Consider the following 23,682-nt stretch of genomic DNA (forward strand, 5'->3'; position numbering starts at 1 on the left):
CATCTCTATGACTCTATGACAAGATGTGATGACTTAAAACAGAGACTGCACTACAGTTTTGATGATTTATATTTGAACAGTCAGATCTACAGCTCTCTGGTTAAAGAAAACAGCATGTTACATTACACAGATACTAGAAGGTGTGAAAAGAATTAATATATCCAAAACCCAAAAGTATTCAGGAGTGTATTCCCTCAAATTAAAATGATGAGGAGAGAACAGGATACACCATTAATTTTTCTGCACAAGGAGAGCATCATCGAGCACGGGAACAGACCTTTCGGTCCAACCAATCTCTGTTGACCATAATCCCAAACTAAACTGGCCCATATCTCTCTCCTGTTCATGTACTTATCTAAGTGTCTTACAAATATTGTTACTTTTAAATGTTCTGAGGAGGTAGCAATGTTCATTCCACACACAAACCACCCTCTGTGTAAAAAAAAAAGCCCCTCATGTCTTTTTAAAATCTCTCTCCTCTCACCTTAAAAATGTGCCCCCTAGTCTTGAAATCTCCCATCTGAGGGAAAAGACAGCCACCATTAGAAGACACCTACCATTAACCCTATCTATACCATCATGATTTTATAAACCTCTATAAGGTGTGATGGTGAAGAAGGATCACTCCCATGATTTCAGAAAATCATTTAATTAAATAATTAACTTTTGTTAAGTCTATTTAATGGATGTTATATTTGGGCTCAAATTCAACCAGATGGTTTGTGAGCCAAACCTTTTACTTGAACTTATGTTATTTATTTTGATTTGAAGTTTGCTTGATGTAATTTTCAATCCCATGGAGTAATACAGTGTAATCTGAGACACTGTGGGGTATTCTACCAAGCCCTCAGAGGGAGGATGGAGGTGGGGGAGAGGTAAGGGTGGGTGGAATGAATGAAGTTAGTTATAAGTGTGACAGGCCAGTTGGTGAGTATGCCCCCCCCCCCCACCTTCAGGTGCCTCTCCCAGGGGCAAGTGGAGTCTTGCCTGTACATTGGGTAACTGGGCAACTCATCACCAACAGGTCACCTTTACTCAGAGTCAAAGGAGATCCCATGTTGTATTAACATGTCAGTGAACCCAGGGAGATGGCTGCACAGTGGGAGGTCAGACAGGAATGAGAATTCAGGGTTTCTGATCATTAACACAGGTATAGAGATGCTAATGTGTTCCAGTGACAGAGAGCTGCTGGGACCAAGGGGGCACTTGGAGGATGCTGGGGCTGTTGACAGTTCCATGCGTGGTCCTCCCCACCTACCCCTCCACGATGCCCTCAGCAGCACTGGCACTGCAGACCCAGAGAAAGCAGCCAGTCGCATTGACAATAAGGTGGTCTGTATTCAGTTCCCACCTTCTGACACAGCCCACTGGCTCTCATTGAAGGCAGGTGAGTGATTGCCTTCTGGGAAGTTGAACTGAAAATGATCCCAATGGTCAACAATCTTCAAACTTCTTATATGTTCGACATTCAGAGTTGTTCTTGTGATGGCATTAGCCTGGACAAAGCAGCCCCTTACCCAACATCTTCAGCATTCACTCCCTCTACCACCGATACACCAAGCATGTACCATTTACAACACACACTGTGGTAACTCACTAAAATTCCTCCCACAGCACCTTCCAAACCGTGCACCACTCCCACCGCAAAGGACAACAGATACAGAGGCCCACCACTGCTTGAGCCACAGACCATCCTGACTTGAGACTATGCCACCGTTCCTTCACTGTCGCTGGTCCAAGTTCTGGAACTTCCCCTTTGTCAGTCTGTACACCATGCAGCATTTTAAAATAGGCAATTAGCGATGGGTGACACAAATGCTAACTCAGCCAGTGCTGCCTCCATCCCATGAGCAAATTTGAAAAAAAAAGTTCATTGTTAAGAGCAACAGACACTGGGAAACTCAAACCAGTTCATAATCTTTCTGTGTTGTTGTAGTGTTTACTATGAGGAAATTACAATAGCAATCTGCGTTTAAATAGCGCCTTCAATGTAGTGAGGTATCCTAAGGTGGTTCCTAAGCAGTAGTATAAAATATAGTTTGACATAAAGCCTCATAAAGAAATATCATGGCAGATGCTCAGTCAAAGCCTGCCCTAAAGAAGGAAGACGAGGCAGAGAGATTTAGAGAAGAAATTCCAGACCTTTGTAGCTCCTCAGTTGAAAGTGAAATGGTGAGTGATAAAAATCAGTGATGTTCACTGGGGTCAGAATCGGAGCAGTGCTGATATTACAGAGGGTTGTAGGGCTGGAGGTGGCACAGCAGTTAGCACTGCTGCCTCACAGCGCCTGAGACCCGGGTTCAATTCCCGCCTCAGGCCACTGTCTGTGTGGAGTTTGCACATTCTCCCTGTGTCTGCGTGGGTTTCCTCCGGGTGCTCTGGTTTCCTCCCACAGTCCAAAAATGTGCCGGTCAGGTGAATTGGCCATGCTAAATTGCCCATAGTGTGTTAGGTGAAAGGGTAAATGTAGGGGAATGGGTCTGGGTGGGTTGCTCTTCGGAGGGCCAGTGTGGACTTGTTGTGCCGAAGGGCCTGTTTCAACACTGTAAGTAATCTAATCTAATCACAACGCAGAGATCGGGAGAGGTGAAGCAGGTTTGGAAGTCTGGAACCTACTGGGGAAAAGCAACTTGAGAGAGATATTATTCTTTGCCTTGACAGTTTAAATCTTGTGGATTGGAATCCAGAGCATGCAGAATTCTCAAATCCATGGAGATTTCCAATTAACTTACCCTGATGGAGTATAGCCAGGTTCAAGACTGACATTAGTCCTGTGTGCACAAAAGACTTCGTTGGGTTACCTGATATGGAATTTAAGTAGCCCATGGGCCTCTTAAAACTAATGACCGTAAAATTTATCTGCCCAAATAGGGGAGTGGGGATTTGAGAAAAAAGGGTATTCTGTTCTCTAGTGTGCAAACAGTAATCCCATGTGATGGTTACACCATAAATGCTAATGAATTATATCAGGTCCACATCATTTTAGAGACTTCTGTAAGTGAAATTTAAGCTCGATCTGAATCAGTGGCGCTGACAAGTTTAAATCAACTTTATTACTCTTCAGCCTCTTACATACCAGTGTACGGCAGGCAATGGATTTCACCTGGAAACTTCGCTAAGAGAAGGGTTGAGATGGTTAAACAGACCAGGCTGATGAAGTGAGGTAATCCTGAAGATACACTTCCATTTTTAACAGCTCAGAAATAACCACGACTGAGATACAAACATCAAATCTACTCATGTTAAATTCTCTGAGTAAAGCAAACTGAGCTGTTAAACTGTTTCATAGAATTACTACAGAATGGAAGCAGGCCATTCGGTCCATTGAGTCCACACTGACCCTATGATGAGCATCCCACCCAGTCCCACTCCCCACCCTATCCCTGTAACCCTGCATTTCCCATGGCTAATCCACCTAGCCTGCAGATCCCAGGGCAATACAGGCAATTTCCCAAGGCCAATCCACCTAATCTGAGTATCTTTGGACTGCAGGAGGAAACCAGAGTACCCAGAAGAAACCCATGCAGACACGAGGAAAACGTGCAAATACTCGCTCAAGGCTGGGATCGAACCCAGTTCCCTGGCGATGTGAGGCAGCTGTGCTAACCACTGAGCTACTGTTTATGTTGAACTCGCTGATCTTCCCTAGTTGCATGTTTCCAGGTTTGGTTTACAAGCTATAAATGTTACACCATTACTTTGGGGAAATGGTGGCATAGTGGTAATGCCACTAGACAAGTAACTTAGAAACCTAGCCTAATGTTTTGGGATATGGGTTCCAACCCTAATTCAGCAGATTGATCTAAATTTAGAAGGTAAAAGCTCGCCTAGCATTGCTGATTGTTGTAAAATCCCATCGGGTTCATTAAACTCCTTTACAGAAGGAAGTCTGTCATCCTTATCTGGTCTGACCTACATGTGACCCAAAGCTACAGCAAAGTCGGTGACCCTTAGCTGGGGCTTAATTAGGGATGGGTAATAATTGCTGACCTAGCTAGTGACACGCACATCCCATGAACGAATAAAGAAAAATAACTGACACACATCAATCTGTCGATCCTGGGATTTCTTACTGAGATTGAGTGTCACTTGAGATTTGACTGAAAAAGTCGTGCACACCCATCCGCAGAGATAATTGCGGCTCTTTTTACAAAGATTACCCATCAATCCTCACACACATCCTAGTTTGGTATATTGACAAATCATAAACAAAAGTTTTCAATGAGTGTGTTACTCCTCCCAAATTTTTGGTGTGAATGTTGTAAAAGTTGTGAGTATAATGTCAGACCTCAGAAATGTTAAATTATAAACCACCGAGGCTCTCTCAACCTCAGCTGCCATCTTGGATGGAGTCAAGCAGATTGTGTTGCCATGGTTACTACTATGAAGGATTGGAGTTCCACTGCTATCCTGGCCTTCCCCAAATTTAGTGCTGCCTGAGCTGGTCAGAGCCTGGTCACTCAAGCACTGTGCTTCGTCAGGATCTATTTTAGATTAGATTCCCGACAGTGTGGAAACAGATCCTTCAGCCCGACAAGTCCACACTGACCCGCCGAAGAGTAACCCACTCAGACCCATTCCCCTAACACTAAGGGTAATTTAGCATGGCCAATTCACCTGACTTGCACATCTTTGGATTATGGGAGGAAACCGGAGCACCCGGAGGAAATCCATGCAGACACTGATAGAATGTGCAAACTCCACGCAGTCAACCGAGGCAGGAATTGAAACCAGGTCCCTGGTGCTGTGAGCCAGCAGTGCTAACCACTGAGCCACCGTGCCGCCCTGCCTCTTCCTTAGAGTCCAGATGCATTTGCGCGCATGAGTATTCAATGCGCAGTCCCAAATATGTATACCAGATTCACTGTCCCATCGCCCTGATTTTAATGAAGCTGTTGGGAAGAGAACTGTCATTCAAAATGGAACACCCCCTAGAAACCTGTTTCATTCACTAACTCCACAAACCAAAGGTCAAAGGTTGGTGAATGAGACTCTCTTTGTTGAGTCAGAATGCACAACTGTTAAAGATTTTTGAAAAGTTTATTGCAAACAACTTTCAGATGCAGTAACCTTGATTTGATGAAAATAACTTTGTAAATTTGAACCAAATCTCTTGATCTTTAAGAGTTTGACTCTTGATTTAAGGGATGATGGGGTTTGAATTGACTGTCGTAATGGTGCAGGGCATGCTTAATTGAATTGATTAAGACTACAAGATGGTTATTATCTTGAGGTGGTGATGGTCTAGTGGTATTTTTGCCAAACTATTAGTCCAAAGACACTGGTAATGTTCTGGGGACCGAGTTCAAATCCTAACACAGCAAATAATGGAATTTGAATTTGATTTTAAAAATCTGCAATTAGTAGTCTAATGATGACCACAAAACTATTGCTGATTGTTGGGAAAAACCCATCTAGTTCACTAATGTCATTTAGGGAAGGAAACTGCCATCCTTACCTGGTCTGGCCTACATGTGACTCCAGACCCACAGCAATGTGGTTGACATTTAACTACCCTCTGGGCAATGAGGGATGGGCAATACATTCTGGCCTAGCCAGCAATACCTTCATCCTGTGAAGGAATTAAAAACAAACTACAGTAAACAGACACTGAGGTATAAATGTGATCAGACATTTCCTTCAATACCTTGTTAAAAGGTGTGACTCCTGATTAAAAGGATTTTCCAATTATTTAAACTGTCTTCTTTTCCTCTTCAATGTTCATTTTTACAAAAATTATGGCATTAATCTACACTTGAAAGTGTGACAGAAATCTTGCAACTTTCATATCCAGTTTATACTCAGCTTTTCTGTAAAATACCCACTTTCAGTTGGATGTTTTCTGTCACACTTTTCTCGTGATGATGCTGTTCACTAACTGGAGACCATTTTACTTTGAGCCAATCAGAAGAGACTGGGTATAGAAAATGCCAGTCAGAAACAAGGAATGTTGTGCAAGGTCGGGTAAGAGTAACCCCATCACTATGAGTCTGGAGTTACTTGTAGGCCGGACCAGGCAAGTGCTGCAGTTTCCTTCCCGAAAGGACATGAGTGAACCAGATGGGGTTTTACAACTATTAACTGTGCATATGTGGTCACCGTCAGACTTGCTATTAATTCCAGATTTTTAAAAACTGAATTTAAGTTTCATCATCTGCCGCAGTGGTACACAAACTCTTGTCACAGAGTGTTCACCCAGTGTGCTGGTTTACAAATCCAGTAATATTACTGCCACCACCAGTGTAATACTGAGGGAATACTGTCTTTTGATGCCCTTTGGATGTACATTGTCCCCCATCACAATCTCAAAGAGGAATTCTCCATGGAACCCTGGCCCATTGTTATCCCTTGACCAAGGGTGGCATGGTGGCTCAGTGGTTAGCACTGCTGCCTCACAGTGCCAGGGACCCAGGATCAATTCCATCCTCGGGCAACTGTATGGAGTTTGTATGTTCTCCCTATGTCTGTGTGGGTTTCCTCCCACAGTCCAAAGCCATGCAGGTTAGGTAGATTGGTAATACTAAATTTCCCATAGTGTCCAGGGATGTGCAGGCTAGGTGGGCTAGCTATGGGAAATGCAGGGATAGGTTAGCAGGGCAGATCTGGGTGGAATGCTCTGTCAAGGGCTGGTGTGAACTTGATGGGCCAAATGGCCTGCTTCCACACTTGTAGGAATTCTATGAAGATTGTGAAAACAGGAGATCTGGCCATGATGGCATTGATGTTTGTGGGAGCTTGCTGTGCATAAATTTGCTGCGTTTTCGACATTGCTATAGAGTTCAGAAAGGTGTCAGTAAAGTGCTCTGGCAGGGCAGAAGGTGGTGAATGGTGCTATACCCAATTGAAGTTCTTTCTGTGACACTCGCGCACACGCACAAGCGCACACCACACACACTTGCACACACACTCACACATGCACTCACACACACAAACACAATCACGCACACACGCACACACACATGTGCGCGCGCACGCACACTCTCTCACACACACACTCACACACGCACACACCTTCCTGTTCTTAGCCAATGCTCAGAGACATACATTCATCAGCAGAGGCTGCTGGGTTAGTGTGGAGTCACACGACATCAGTTTAACCTCAGGTGCTGTATGATGTGGGTGGCGTTGAGTGGGTGATTGGCTGGTCAGCCCTTGAACCTGTTCAACCATTCATTTTGATCTTTTAGGATTTGTATCTGAACTCTGTTTATTTGCTTTGGCTCCTTAATGGCACCATTTACAAGATGCACTGCAGCAATTATTACAGCTCCTTAGACTGCACCTTCCAAACCCATGTTCTCTGTCAGTCTGAAGGACAAGGGCAGCAGATACATGAGAACACTTCCACCTGCAAGTTCCCCTTCGAACCACACACTATCCTAACGTCAAAGTATATTGCTGTTCCCTCACAGTCACCAGGTTAAAATCCGGCACCCTGTTCTTAATGGCACTGTGGGTGCACCCACAGTACATGGTCTACAGTGGTTCAAGAAGGCAGTTCATCACCACCTTTTCAAAGGTAAGGGACAGTCAGGTGTGTGCGGTGTGTGTTTATGTGGTGGGGGTGGGGTGGGGTTGCTTCTCGACATCAACTCAGCTCCAGTTTGCAAGTTCGGCCCTGTGTTCAGGATTCCCTCATTAGGCAAAACAATGCACACCAACCCTACCAAACTCTTGTACAGGGGGGCTCCGCTATTTACAAACATCATATTTGCAAAAGTAACCTCATACAAGGATGGAATTTTAAAGGTCCTACATATGAGTAATTCCTATATTTATGAACGAGTTTATCCTATTGTCCTGCATTGTCTTCCAACTTGTGTACAAATCCGGGACCTGCCCGTATCTTCACAACCCTTTAACCCACCATAACAAATCTTCTGTTCTCGTGGGATGACCAGGGCAGCCTGTGGACCAGCTTAACTTGTGAAGCTACTGGAATCCTAGGAACCTATTTGAGCCGAAGAGCTCAGCTTGTCCTCCCCAGATCTGTGGGGAGGACATTCTGTGTTGGACGTGAGTTGGACTCAGCTCCTCCAACAACACTTCAACCTGCAAGGGAGCCCAAAACAATGTAAAACGCAAGTTGAAAATTTCCATACCTTGATCATCAAATGCATGTGTTAACTCATGGCCCATAACCACTCCAATTCCTCCAAAATTTAGAGCCCTAATAATAGAGAAGTAAGTCTCATTAGATGGTGCAATCATTGCTCAGTGTCACTGACACCCCCCCCAGCTTATGGCCAGTTTGTAAATGCCCCCATGGGAGCAAGTTTTCTGGCGATCAAAAAACACCCAAGGGTCAACAGAGTGGGAGCTCAGATATTTATCCCTATAGAGTTCATCCATAATCCCAATGATCAAAGTCACAGCTTTATCAACATTAGCGGAATTCTTATGTTCACAAAAAGAACAGCAAGAAGGATGGGTTTTTCGAGCAGTCCCTGAGAGCACTAAATTATACAAGAGGTCTAAATAATTTCAATTAACACCAAGAAGGAAGTCGTGCCAAGCAGGTTGATGTGCCCAGCGATATCAAATTCATCACACCTGGGCCAACGTGGCTCCTGGTCCAGGATTCACCCGATGTTCTTGTGAGTGGAAGGAATCAGTTCAAACATTTTGTTGAACAAAGATAGGTTTCTGAATGGAACAAAGTCATCAACCCAAGGAGTGCATTTTACAAACTTAATGGGCATCTCCAGTGTTCAAAGTCAAAAAACGAAGGGGTTGTTGTTAAAATAGACTACACAAGTTCAACTTTCTCCTTTAGTAGGATAGATGGGTTTGTGATTTGTGCTGATGCAGGAGTACACTCCAAACGCTGTAATCTATAGGGCAGTAGACCATGCGGGTGGGATTAAGTTGCATAGCTACTTTCCAGCCAGCACTGGAGGTGGGGTGAGGGGGTGGTGGGACATGACTAAAGGACATTACTGAACTGGTCTGCGATCTGCCATCAGACATGGGGAGACCAGCACAAAGGGACCCAGTGGTGACCAGCAATCCCTCCTTCACTATGTAATATTGGGTTGGAGAATATGCAGCCTGTCCTGAGAAGCCTTGTAATAGAGACCGAACCCTCGGAGTCCTGCTCCTGACTTCAATGTGTTTTGGCTGAAATCCCATGTGCTTTTTTCACAAAGTCTCTGGTCATGTCCCAGGACACCTTCGGGAATGAAACCTTAATAAAGATTGATGTCCGGGGAAGTTGTGTTCTTTAAAATCTGAGCCCTTGTACTTTCTGTCCTCTTGGGAATTGACCTTGCAGTCCCTTCAGCCTTTTAAAAGCAGTCAGCTGCTTTGTTTCCCGTGACCTTGTTTTAATTAGTTCCACACAAATACTCCACATTAATAGCAAGTGCTGGTCTAATAGCACCGATTACCATATCACATGTTGAAGCCCCAGATTTGATGGACCCACCTCTAATGAGTGGTTTATGAACTAGCCCATCTTCAACGCCATCACTTTTAGTCAGCACACTCACATAAAGTGACTTCTTGATCAGAAACCGCCATTTATCGTGAGACTTTAGGAAAAACAAGTTTACTGGTCATTTGAAGCTCAGTTTGCTCTGCAGCTGCTGCAGATTACAGCCATTATTAGAGTTGTGCTGGAAAACGTCAGGCAGAATCCGAGCAGCATTCCTGATGAAGGGCCTTTGCCTGAAACATCAATTTTCCTGCTCCTCGGATGCTGCCTGACCTGCTGTGCTTTTCTAGCACCACTCTAAGCTTGAGTTGAAGCTCAGTGCCCAGTTGTTAACCCTTCCCTTTGACAATCACACAGTGGGACCCAGCGCCATAAAACAGAAAGGACTGCTTTGATGAGATTCTCTCAGCTCTGGGGTTGTGACTTCTCCAGAACCACACACACAGCTCTGTTCAGGGGCTTCACTTCAACACTGTACCAGCTCAAAATCAGACCCGTGTACCTTTATTCCACACACCATGTGACACAGGATCCTGTTTTTGCCCTTCAGCCAGGCAAACAGAGCATCCCTGAATCTTCCTCTTCTCTCCTGGAGACCTGAATTCATATCATATTTTATCAGTGACCTGGAGACAGTAAGGACTGCAGATGTTTGAAGAGGTTTGCAGCACAGACGGGTGGTTTGGGGCTTTCTGCTCTATGAGAAGGCTCCTCCAATCCATTTCCCTTCACTGTCTCAATCTAGCCATCTACCCCTTCCTCCCTCATTCTTACAGTTTCTCTTTAAATGGATTTTTTCATCAAGTGGGTCTGTGAGTCACTTATCACCACAATCCACTCGATCTAACACCACAGACTTACTTCGGATAATCCCTGGTGTAGAATGGAGCCTGCAGTATTCCAGCCGGGAAAACAATTTCATTCTTTGTCGGGGAGTAGTAAGCATTAACTGTGGGAGGGGTCATACTCCACCTGATGGGGGAAAAAACCATGATTAATATCAAATAATTGCTCAGTAAGACATTGCTAAAAAGAGACAAGGAGCTGAAATTTCTCATCTTCTGCTCATCAGGACTGAGATGCAAGAACAATAATTTTGGAGTACAACCATTTATCCACATATCTCCATGTTAACCCAGTCCAATCAATTAGCTCCTTTCCCTCATGCTGTAGAAATTGTTAGTTCCCTTCTCATATCGGTTTTCTTGCATCCTAATCCCGATAAGTGCAAATTAAAGTCACTTCTAAAGTTAATATCATGGGAAAGTCAAATTCAAAATCACCACCAGAAATGCAGATTGATGCATAAATGTAAAGGAAAGGCCTTTTCTGGGTGTCAGCTTCTGGTTACGGTTACGGCCCATGTCCCGAGAAAAGAGAGGGAGAGACTGATGTCAAGTTGGTGAACACTGAAGCTGTTAAATACACGTCACATTAATTCTGTGCAGCCACTAGAGGGAGCAGCGAACACAGTGTAAAAGGCAGTGAAGTTAAAAATCACACAACACCAGGTTATAGTCCAATAGATTTATTTAGAAGCACTAGCTTTTGGAGCACCGGTCCATAACCACCAGAAGGAGCAGCACTCCGAAAGCTAGTGCTTCTAAATAAACCTGTTGGACTATAACCTGCCATTCCGAAAGGGAGCCGTTTATCACTACTCTTTGTTTCCTGTCAGCCAACCAATTTTCAGTCCATGTCAGTATTTTGCTCCTAATACCATGCGCCCTAATTTTGCTCACTAACCTCCTATGTGGGACTTATCAAAGCCTTTCTGAAAGTCCAGGTACACTACACCCACTGGATCTCCCTTGTTCATCTTCAGAGTTACATCCTCAAAAAAGTCTGGAAGATTAGTCAAGCATGATTTCCCCTTCATAAATCCATGCTGACTCTGACCTATCCTGTGACTGCTATCCAGATGTGTCGTAATTTTGTCCTTTATAATTGACTTCAGCATCTTTCCCACCACTGAGGTCAGACTAACTGGTCTATAATTCCCTGCTTTCTCTCTCCCTCCTTTCTTAAAAAGTGGGACAACATTAGCCACCCTCCAATCCGCAGGAACTGATCCTGAATCTATAGAACATTGGAAAATGATCACCAATACATCCACGATTTCTAGAGCCACCTCCTTCAGTACCCTGGGATGCAGACCATCAGGTCCCGGGGACTTGTCAGCCTTCAGACCTAACAGTCTCTCCAACACCAATTCCTGCCTAATATAAGTTCCCTTCATTTCAGGTCCTTCAGCTGCTATTACATCTGGGAGATTAGATCTGTCTTCACTGGGGAAGACACGAGCAAAGTACCAATTCAACTCTTCTGCCATTTCTTTGTTCCCCATAATAAATTCACCCGTTTCTGTCTTCAAGGGCCCAATTTTAGTCTTAACCATTTTTTTTCTTTTCACTTACCTAAAAACGCCTTGACTATCCTCCTTTATATTTTTGGCCAGTTTACCTTCATACCTTATTTTTTCTCTGCGTATTTCCTTTTTAATTATCCTCTGTTCTTTAAAAGCTTCCCAGTCCTCCGATTTCCCACTTATCTTTGCTATGTTATACTTTTTCCCTTTTGTCTTTATATGGTCCTTAACTTCCCTCATCAACCACGGCCACCCCTGCCTTCCCTTAGGATCTTTCTTCCTTTTGGGAATGGACTAATCCTGCATCTTCTGCATTATACCCAGAAATACCTGCCATTGTTGTTCTATTGCCATCCCTGCTAAGGGAGTGCACCATTGAACTTTGGCCAGCTCCTCCCTCATAGCTCCATAGTTCCTCTTATTCAACTGAAATATTGTCACTTCCGATTCTCCCCTCTCCCTTTCAAACTGCAGATTAAAGCTGAGTATATTGTGGTCACTACCTCCTAATTGCTCCTTTACTTCGAGGTCCCTGATCAAATCTGGTTCGTTGCACAACACCAGATCCAGAATTGCCTTCTCCCTGGTAGGGTCCAGCACCAGCTGAACTAAGAATCCATCTTGGAGGCACTCCACAAACCCCCTTTCTTGGGGTCCAGTACCATCCTGATTCTCCCAGCCTACCTACATGTTGAAATCCCCCATAACAATTGTTTGCGACTGGCCAATTTCAGCTCCTTATTCAACTTACACACTACATCCAGGCTACTGTTTGGGGGCCTGTAGATAATTCCCATTAGGGTCTTTCTATCCTTAGAATTTCTCAGCTCTATCCATATTGACTCTACATCCCCTGATTCTAGGTCCTCTCGCGCAAGGGACTGAATATCATTCCTGACCAACAGGGCTACCCCACCCCCCCTGCCCGTCAGTCTGTCCTTACGATAGCACGTATAGCCTTGAATATTCATTTCCCAGGCCCTGTCCACTTGAAGCCACGTCTCAGTAATCCCCACAACGTCGTACCTGCCAATTTCCAACTGAGCCTCAAGCTCATCCACCTTATTTCGAATGCTTCGTGCATTCATATATAATATTTTTAATTTGTAACTCCCCTCACCCTTCCTATCGATCCCTATTTCATTTGACCTTACGGCATGATCCTTTTTGAGTTTTCTGCTCCATTGATTCAGTTGTCTTTCTTGACTTCCCTTATTCAAACTTTCCCTTTAACTTCCTTCTTAAACTTCCAGTTTGCCCCCTCCCCCCCGCTATTTAGTTTAAAGGCAGCTGTGTTGCAGTGGCAAACCTACCTGCCAGAATGCTGGTCCCCCACCTATTAAGGTGCAACCCGTCCCTCTTGTATAATTTATCCTTACTGCTAAACATACCCCAGTGATCCAAGAATTCAAATCCTTGCTTCCTGCACCAGTTCCCCAGCCACACGTTCAAGTCCATTATCTCCCTGTTCCTGTCCTCTCCAGCCCGAGGAACTGGAAGCAAACCAGAGATAACCACCCTGGATGTCCTGCTTTTCAGCCTTCTTCCGAGTTTTCTGAAGTCCTGTGATAGGCTGCAGGTTAGGGCCAGGTGGTCCTGTCCTTGCACTCAGTACTGGGCCAGCCCTCATTGGCTGATCCCCCACCACCCGGGAGGTGCAGGCGGCTGTAACCGGTGGTAACAAAACCTCGCCGTGCCAACATGGACATGTCGGGCCGAAGGGCCTGTTTCTGAGCTGTAATGGGCTCTATAGCGGCAGAGGAGGCCTCAGGATTGGGCTGGGAAGAGAGGATTGCTTCGGAGAGCTGCAGCAGTTGTGGATTACTCACTGATCCTTGTTGGGAGGTTTCCGTAGCTGATCGGCTGTCACTCGAGCAGAGAAGTTATAGAACTGGAGAACGTTCTGGAAGTAGAGGTCAGGAACCACTTCGTACTGCGTGAAAACAAACAATACTCAGTCAGCACGTACTCAACGCCCCAAACCCCTCACCGAAACGATTCTTCATGACCAGGGACCAACATCCCTTTCCACCTTAATTTGGGAATGTGAGATTAGACCAAGTTACCCCAGACGGAGACAGTGTTGGATTACGGCTCATGGCTGAGCTCTGCCATCTCTTAGTCAAAAGAATCTATTCACGTCCTTCTAGAGCTCCAACTGGAATCACAGTCTTATTGTGAAGAGTCTCCCACTTTTTCAGAACCTTTTGAATTCCCTGATTTCACTCCTAATTGATCCAGATGAAATTCTAATGTTGCACCCCTCCCAATAATGGGGGGGGGGGCACTTGTAGTACAGTGGTAGTGTCCGTACCTCTGGGCCAGGAGGCCTGGGTCCATGTCCTACTTGCTCCGGGAGTGTCCAATAACATCTTTGAACAGCTTGCTCAGCAAATCTCTGCCCCCAATCCCAGCAAAACTGCACCTTCTACCCCCAACCCAATCTACCCTTTTCCAATCGTTTTCCCTATTAAACACCCCCATCAGATTTCACCTTAACTTCTGAAGTTGAGGGAATGTACAGGATTTGATTATACAGATTGACAATCTGAATTCTGGGTAGCGAGGACATCATTTCAATGTTTGCGTCGACAGGAAGCTCTGAAATGTCCCGACAGTGGGAGGTTTGGCAGTCGATCGGGGTTTGGGATTGGTCAGAGGGCCTCAGGTTCATGGATGCCCATTGGATGAGACAGATACAGAAACCAAGAGCAGGTTTGCATCCATCCAACCTGCTCCACAGTCAACATGATCACAGCTGATTGTCCATCTCAATGCCATATTCTCACATTCTCCCCATACCCCTTTAAAATTTAAACAAAAGTATCAATCTCTTTCTTAAAGATATTCGGTGACGTGACCTCCACAGCCTGTGGTAGCAAATTCCCCAAGCTCACTATGCTTTGAGTGAAGACATTTTTCCCTCATCTCAGTCCTAAATGGTCTATCCTGTCTCCTGACACTCTGTCCCATGATTCAGGACTCCTTAACCAGGGACTCCCCGCATCCAGTCTGTATAACCCTGTCAGAATTATAGATGTTTCAATCTGATCCCCTTTCATTCTTCTAAACTCCAGTGAATACAGGCCTAGTCGAATCAATCTCTCCTTATGGGGCAGTCCTGCCGTCCCTGGTATTAGCCTTGCGAACTTCTGCTGCACTCCCTCTACGGTCGGTATATCCTTTCTTAAGTGGCTGCCCTGTTCTGTGCCAGTTAGCGACAAACCCATCCCAGTCTAACAAGCCCCTGCCTCATTTTTTGGCCCTTGTGTATTGGGGAAAGCAGGCAGGAGGGGGAAATGATGAAAGGACAGGAAGATTGGCCCTTTCCCCTTCCAGGGAGATCCCAATCCAAGAGTACGCTGAGCTGGACAGCCACTAACTATTAAAAGTGAGTTTTGGTGGGGGTGTGGGCAGGAGGAGAGGGGAGGGCACGCTGAGTAAAAGGCACCAAAGGCAATTTCCGGATAGGAAGCGTTCTGGTAATCCGGAATGTGAGAGCTTTTGACGTCACAGCGAGTACGAGGAGCCCTCTTTGTTGAGGGACAAGAACGGACAGAGACATGAACCTGAAACAGAGCAGAGGGCAGTGCCCTGAGAAACTGAACTTCTTGACAATATGCCACATGTACCCAGAGGACACGATCAAAAACAGACTGCTCTGTGTGTCGCTACTGTTTCAGCATGGAGATGTTCTTGCTTCCTGACTCTGTAATTCTGCATTGAGTGAAGCCTTGGAGAAAGAGGAGGCCATTCTGTCTTACAGACCTTGACTGGAAGTGGGCTGGTACTGGCAATCAAGTCCAGGCCCCTCTGCTGAATATCACAAGTACAAATCCAAACAGAGGGACAGGCACCAGTCCAAATTCCACTAGGCCTTACCTAGAAAAGCTGCCTATTTCTGTGTGTAATCAAGGTCAGTGCCCGAGTGCTGCATTTCAGGTTTGCAAACAAAAAACCCTCAACTTCATTGCACGGTTCCAGCAAGGCTCACAGCTGGGTGCTGTCCTTTAAACATTAACTACGCACTCATTTTGCAGACCGCGCGGCCTTACTTTGACCTTGTGGTACAGATATCTGCATGGCACGGCCCACCAACACACAAAATTCACAGAACGTTGGTCAGACACGACGGGACAGATGCAGAAGTTAGAACGCAAGGTTACAATCTCAGAGTAAACATTCACGACCATGATATGGGGACTTTTCTACACGCAGGGGTTTCTGAATCTTTGCTCCATGGAAACTCAGCTGCTTGGTATATTCAGGATACAGATTTTGGGCATTACTGCGGAGGTCAAATGAGATTGATCAATAAATCCAGTCGTGACCTTATCAAAGGGCAGTGCACCCTTGAGGGTTCATACATAGCAGCTGCTGCGTAGTGATAAAGACAGATACAGGAGTGTATAAATAATCTCTATATCTGTTTCACTGGATGTGTATCACTGTTACATTCTGGGAGTTTTTGACCACATAGCTGAATGGCTTCCAACTATTTCTGAGATTGTTTATAACGAGATGAGAGCAATGTGCAATGCTGATACTGCTCAAACGTCCCTCCTTACGTGTGTGCTTGCCAGCTAACTCAGTGCTTTTGATCTGCTCTCCTGTCAGCCAGGAAATAGCGACTTACGTCACTGAAGAGTTTATCCAACTCCTTAGGATCCATGATGAACTTTGGGTAGCCAATCATGTCGTAGATTGAATCAGCCTAATTCAAGACAAAAGCACAGTGTTACACAAGGAGCGGTGATGAAAATGGCATTCTGCAAACCGGTGACACCAGTGTTACCATATGAACACTAACCCCTCTCACCGTTCCTGACAGAGCTCGCTTGCAGAGACAAGTCTGTGAATCAATGCTTGAGGCACACATGGGGTTCCTCAACTGTTAACTGTGTGCATGAAGGTTAACAATGTGTGGATTGGGGGGTGGTCATTATACCTGCTCATTGAGATATTTCAGGCTCATGTGATGCAGTGGTAGTGCTCCTATCTCTGGGCTGGAAAGTCTGGGTTCAAGTCCCGGTTGCCCTTGGAGGAGTGTTACAACATACCTAAGTGGGTTTTCCAAATAAAAATAATAAGGCACTTTAATTAATATTTAACATTCGTCCAAGCTTTGGATCTTGTACAGTGTCCTTTTAAGAGGCTGTCACCAATTAATTTGTTTAATTAGTTACCTACAAACAAATATAATGAGACTATTCCTGTTTGTGGAGAGATAGTGCCCATTGGCACACCTCTGCGACTGGTGGGCACTACAGGAACTGCACTGCATCATCACCACCCCCCCAAAATGGTATATCGATGCAAATTTCTTCGCATTCTTTTGGAATGTGTTTTCTTTTCTAAGTATCCTGTTGGCTGGCTCCGGTAATCTGCCCTTTCAGCTCCATCCTGATCGGTGACCTCTCGCGCTGCGCTGTGGCTCTCAGACTTACCTTTTCCTTTGCAGCTTGTTTGGTCTGCTCATCCATCCACTCGGTTTGCTTCAGACTCTGCTCGAATGCAGCCTTGATTTCTGAAATCATCTCTTCTGCCTGAGGAACAACACAACAACTGAATCCATCGCTCCGTCCCACACAGGAGACAATACAACGCAGAGGATAATCTGCCTGCCATGCTGCCTTGTTTCCTGGATTTGAAAGGCTTGCCACAATGAGTGTTGAGGAGGAAATGGTCTACATCCAAATGCAATACTTTCTAAACATTTACTTTTGTTGTTAAACTCTTCTCTCTTTTCTGACTACAGCTGAATGGGTTGTAGAATTGTCATAGACACCCTACTGTGCAGATAGAGTCCATTCTGTCCATTGAGTCTGCATCAACCCTCCAAAGCACTTCTTACCCAAACCAACTCCATCCCCATAACCTCACATTTCCCATGACTAAGCCTCATACCTACACATTCCTGGACACTACAGGGCAATTTAGCATTGCCGATCAACTTAACCTGCACCTCTTTGAATTGTGGGAGAAAACCCATGCAAACATAGGAAGACTGTGCAAACTCCACACAGACACGTGCCTGAGGCTAGAATCAAACTTGGGTCCCTAGTGCTGTGAGGCAGTATCGCTAACCACTGAGCCACTGTGCCTCATCAGACGTGATGCATTCTGCAAAAAGTAACTCCCCCAAAGCCTTGTCCACCATCTACAAGGCACAAGTCAGGAGTGTGATGGAATATTCTCTGGATGGGTGCAGCTCCAACAACCTTCAAGAAGCTTGATAACATCCAGGGCAAAGCAGCCCGCATGATTGGCACCACATCCACAAGCATCCCCTCCTTCCACCATCTGTGTATGGTGCCTAACTTCAACATCTCTCCCAGAGTTTAACAAAGCAACTTTATCACTTCACATAAGTAGAATTCAGTATACAAGAATAAATGCACTCCCACCAGTCTTGCTCTGATGTTCAACGAATTGTGGCTGATTCTTGGCCATAACTCTGCTTCCCACTTACAGCCTTTACCTCTGATAGTTTAGAGACCAAAATTCTGTCTGTCTCAGCCTTTTAACAATAAGGCATCCACAACCCTCTGTGTCCTTGTTATAGACACTGTTATTCCAAACCTATCACAATTATTGCGTAAAATGTCTTACAACAGTCTGGTCTACTCAGGTAAAGGAATACCAGAGGATTAAGACAAATACTATTTGAACTTGAGACCATATTTTTAAAGAGTAAAGTGTTAATAGAATAGAATCCCCACAGTGTGGAATCAGGCCATTCGGCTCAACAAGTCCACACCGACCTTCCAAAGATCACCCTACCCAGACCCATCCTCCCACCTTATCTCTGTAACCCTGCATTTCCCAAGGCTAACACACCTAACCTACACATCCCTGAACAGCATGGATAATTTAGCATGGCCAATCCACCTAACTTGCGCATCTTTGGACTGTGGGAGGAAATCGGAGCACCCGGAGGAAACTCACGCAGACACAGGAAGAATGTGCAAACTCCACACAGAGTCACCCGCGGCTGGAATCAAACTTGGGTCCCTGGCGCTGTGAGCCAGCAGTGCTAACCACTGGGCCACCGTACTGCCCCTTGGGGACTTTGTGATAAACAAAGTAAACGTTGAGATACAACTTAAGAGTGGGGTTTTGTTGTCGCATGTAGTGCAGCTTTTCTCTAAAACCTGGGTAAAGGGTCCACACAGCTGCAGTGTTTTTGAATTTGTAGATGTCCACATGCCACGAAGAGAAGACTTGTCTCAGTCTGAACCTCTCTTCGGTAAGTCATTGCTGATTGAAGAACATAGTGCAGTAAGGTCGACAGCACACACCTCCTTTAGCACAGAGCTCAGGGGGAAGGGTCAGCACTGCTCAAGAGGAAGCTCCACTTTGTGTGACTCTAGTGCTCAGACCGGCTATAGGTGAATGGCCTTTCTCTCAGGCCTCATTCTAAGAGCTCAGTCAGATGGAAATTTCAAACAAACACAGAGAATGTTGGAGAAACTCAGCAGGTCTGGCAGCATCTGTGGCGAGAGAGACAGTTAATGTTTCGAGTCTGGTATGACTTCTTCAAAAGAGTTATGTGACTCAAGAGTTATGTGACTCAAAATGAACACAGACATGGAACACAGAATAGTACAACACAGTACAGGCCCTTCGGCCCATGATGTCGTGCCCAGTATTTATCTAAATCTAAGATCAACCTAACCTACACACTCCTCAATTTACTGCCATCCATGTGCTTGTCCAGCAGTCACTTAAATGTCCCTAATGTCTCTGACTCTACCAACGCTGGAAGTGCATTCCATACACCCAATATTCTCTGCATAAAGAACCTACCTCTGACCCACCTCTCCCCAAGACCTTCCTCCAATCACCTTAAAATTATGACCCCTCATGACAGCCAATTCTGCCCTGGGGGAAAACTCTCTGGCTTTCTGCTCTATCTTTGCCTCTCATTACCTTGTACATCTCTATCAAGTCACCTCTCTTCCCTGTTCTCTCCAGTGTGAAAAGCCCTAGCTCACTCAACCTCTCTTCAAAAGACAAGCCCTCTAATCCAGGCATCTACATCCTTCCTATAATGAGGTAACCAGAACTGGATGCAATATTCCAAGTGTGGTCTAACCAGGGTTTTACAGAGCTGCAGCAAAGCCTGCCGCTCTTAAACTCAATCCCTCTGTTAATGAAAGCCAAAGCACCATATGCCTTCTTAACAATCCTATCAACTTGAGTGGCAACTTTGAGGGATCTGTGTATGTGGGCCCCTAGATCCTGCTGTTCCTCCACACTGACAAGAATCCTGGCTTTAACCCTGTCGTCAGCATTCAAATTCAACCTTCCAAAATGATCAAAGGATTCTGGGTAATACAAGGTGGAGGACAGGAAACATTTCTGGCTGTAACAGGCTGCTCCTTTTTGAGGTATTTTAGGTGTTGGAGGTGATTTCCTCGAATTCCAGGAGCAGCAGTTACTGTTTTATATTGCATTGTTTTGGAACTTTGGAGAAAAAAAAAATCAAAACAACGGCACTTTTAAAAGGGAGAGGGACACACAAAGGCAGCACATGATCAGGTCAGTGCAGGAGAGAGAGAGAGAGAGAGAGAGAGAGAGAGAAAAAAAAAGAAAATCACACTGCTAACTGACACAGCAGTGAAACTGCGCAGTTACTACCTTTGCTGCTGTATTCATGTGTCACTGGACATCGGAGTGTGTCCAAGAAAATTAACGAACTGTGAAATTTACAGCTAATCTTGGAGGAATCTGTTTGGGAAAGGGCACAGAAGTAGTTAAGTGAATAGTCTTAAGTACAGCCTTGCTACAATAGTGAGTAGAGTTGGTTCTTTCTTGATTATATGCTTTCTTTGAGATGTGCCTCTTGATTAAACTTAAAAATATAAGCCATAAGCATTAAGTTAGCCTGGAGCAGTGTTTGAAAGAGGAATAAGATGGTGCTATTTTCTGAGTTTGTAGATTGAAAGAAGCAAAAATAACCTTTAGTAGAGTAATATGCTCCTCTTGTCGGATGTGGGAGTTTAGGGAGAGTTTACATGTTACTGAGGATTATGTCTGCAATTAATGCCGTTGGTTACGAATCCTATCAGATCGAATGGAACAGTTGGAGAGACAGTTAGAGGTAATGAGGAATTTACAAGAGCAAGGGGGTGAGTTGGAAGGCAGTTATAGGAAGGGAGAAGAGCCGCAGGTACAGTCATATAGATGGGTTAACCCCATGATAGGTAAGACAGGTAGGCAGATAGTGCAGGAGTCTTCTGTAGCTATCCCTATTTCAAACAAGTATGCTGTTTTGGAAAATGTAGGGGGTGATGGATTCTCAGGGGAATGCAGCACAAACAGCCAAGTTTCTGGTATTGAGACTGGCTCTAATGCAATGAGGGGTACGTTGGGTTCCAAGAGATCAATGGTGTTAGGGGACTCTCTAGCCTGAGGTACAGACAGACATTTCTGTGGCCAGCAGCGAAAAATCAGAATGGTGTGTTGCTTTCCTGGTGCCAAAATCAAGGATGTCTCAGAGAGGGTGCAGAATGTTCTCAAGGGGGAGAGGGGCCATCAGGAGGTCATTGTCCACATTGGATCCAATGACATAAAAAGGGTAAAGGAAGAGATTCTGAAAGGAGAATATAGGAAGTTTGGCAGGAATTTAAAAAGGAGGTCCTCAAGAGTGGTAATATCTGGATTACTCCCAGTGCTACGAGTTAGTGAGGGCAGGAATAGGAGGATCGAGCAGATGAATGCATGGCTGAGGAGCTGGTGTACGGGAGAAAGATTCACATTTTTTGGATCATTGGAATCGCTTTTGGGGTAGAAGTGACCTTACAATAAGGATGGATTGCACCTGAATTGGAAGGGGACTAATATACTGGCAGGGAAATTTGCTGAAGCTGCTTGGGAAGATTTAAACTAGTAAGGTGGGGGTGGCTGGGGGGGGAGCTATGGCGAGGAAAGGGATCAATCTGAGATTGGTAGAGTTGAGAAAAGAAATGAATCAAACAGTCAGGGCAGGCAGGGACAAAGCAGAGAAAAGGTAGGACTGATAAATTAAACTGTATTTATTTCAATGCAAGGGGCCTAACAGGGAAGGCAGATGAACTCAGAGCATGGTTAGGAACATGGGACTGTGATATCATAGCAATTACAGAAAAATGGCTCAGGGATGGGCAGGACTGGCAGCTTAATGTTCCAGGATACAAATGCTACAGGAAGGATAGAAGGGGAGGCAAGAGAGGACGGGGAGTGGCAATTTTCATAAGGGGTAACATTACAGCTGTGCTGAGGGAGGATATTCCCAGAAATACATCCAGGGAAATTTTTTTGGTGAAACTGAGAAATAAGATAGGGATGATCACCTTATTGGGATTGTATTATAGACCCCTTAATAGTCAGCAGGGAATTGAGAAACAAATTTGTAAGGAGATCTCAACTATCTGTAAGAATAATAGGGTGGTTATGGTAGGGGATTTTAACTTTCCAAACATAGACAGGGACTGACATTCGGTTAAAGGTTTAGATGGAGAGGAATTTGTTATGCATGTACAAGACAATTTTCTGATTCAGTATGTGGATGTACCTCCTAGAGAAGGTGCAAAACTTGACCTACTCTTGGGAAATAAGAGACCTTACAGTGCAGGTTCATTGCTCCTTGAAAGTGGAGTTGCAGGTAGATAGGATAGTGAAGAAGGCATTTGGTATGCTTTCCTTTATTGTTCAGAGTATTGAGTACAGGAGTTGGGAGGTCATGTTGCAGCTGTACAGGACATTGGATACGCCACTTTTGGAATATTGCATGCAATTCTGGTCTCCTTCCTATCAGAAAGATGTTGTGAAACTTGAAAGGTTTCAGAAAAGATTTCCAAGGGTTGGAGGATTTGAGCTACAGAGCTACAGAGAGAGGCTGAACAGGCTGGGGCAGTTTTCCCTGGAGTGCCAGAGGCTGAGGAGTGATCTTATAGAGGTTTATAAAATCATGAGGGGCATGGATAGGGTAAATAGACAAAGTCTTTTCCCTGGGGTGGGGGAGTTCAGAACTAGAGGGCATAGGTTTAGGGTGAGAGGGGAAAAGATATAAAAGAGACCTGAAGAGCAATTTTTTTTTCACGCTGAGGGTGGTACGTGTATGGAATGAGTTGCCAGAGGAAGTGGTGGAGGCTGGTACAATTGCAACATTTAAAAGGCATCTGGATGGGTATATGAATAGGAAGGGTTTGAAGGAGTAGGTGCCGGGTGCTGGCAAGTGGGACTAGATTGGGTTGGGATATCTGGTCAGCACGGACGAGTTGGACCGAAGGGTCTGTTTCTGTGCTGTACATCTCTATGACTATGACTTCACATTTATTCAGGTTGAACTCTATCTGCAACTTCTCAGCCCAGCTCTGCATTCTGTCAATGTCTTATTGTAGCCTGCAACAGTCCTTGACAGTATCTACAACACCACTGACTTTTGTGTCATTAAACTTACTAACCGACCCTTTCACCCCTTCATCCAAGTAATTTGTAGCTTCTATAAGCTACAAAGAGCAGAGGCCCAAGAACAGATCCCTACGGCACACCACTGGTCACCGATCTCCAGGCAGAATACATCTACTACCACTCACTGTCTTCTTTTGGCCAGCCAATTCTGTATCCACTCAGCCACATTTCCCTCTATCTCATATCTCCTATCCTTCTGAATGAGCCTACCCTGGGGAACCTTATCAAATGCCTTATCCATATACACCACATCCACTGCTCGACCTTCATCAACTTGTCTCGTCACATCCTCAAAAAACTCAATAAGGCTTGTGAGGCATGACCTCACAAAGCCATGAGTGTGGTGCTGGAAAAGTACAGCAAGACAGGCAGCATCCAAGGAGCAGGAAAATCGATGTTTTGGGCAAAAGCCCTTCATCAC

General features: G+C 45.0%; 1 protein-coding gene across 4 annotated transcripts in view; it reads right to left on the bottom strand.

The window, feature by feature from the left end:
- Positions 1-23,682, bottom strand: part of LOC140487167 (endothelin-converting enzyme 1-like) — a 329,267-nt gene that overhangs the window by 9,032 nt on the left and 296,553 nt on the right. For all 4 annotated transcript variants that reach the window (XM_072586786.1, XM_072586787.1, XM_072586788.1 and 1 more), the window contains 5 exons: positions 17,252-17,350; positions 16,441-16,518; positions 13,634-13,737; positions 10,298-10,408; positions 8,103-8,170 (listed from right to left, as the gene is read on the bottom strand). In XM_072586786.1, coding sequence (XP_072442887.1) covers positions 8,103-8,170; positions 10,298-10,408; positions 13,634-13,737; positions 16,441-16,518; positions 17,252-17,350 — 460 coding nt within the window. The remainder of the gene's footprint in view (positions 1-8,102; positions 8,171-10,297; positions 10,409-13,633; positions 13,738-16,440; positions 16,519-17,251; positions 17,351-23,682) is intronic.

The sequence above is a fragment of the Chiloscyllium punctatum genome, chromosome 16 (assembly GCF_047496795.1).
Source record: "Chiloscyllium punctatum isolate Juve2018m chromosome 16, sChiPun1.3, whole genome shotgun sequence".
In the NCBI taxonomy this organism is placed as follows: domain Eukaryota; kingdom Metazoa; phylum Chordata; class Chondrichthyes; order Orectolobiformes; family Hemiscylliidae; genus Chiloscyllium; species Chiloscyllium punctatum.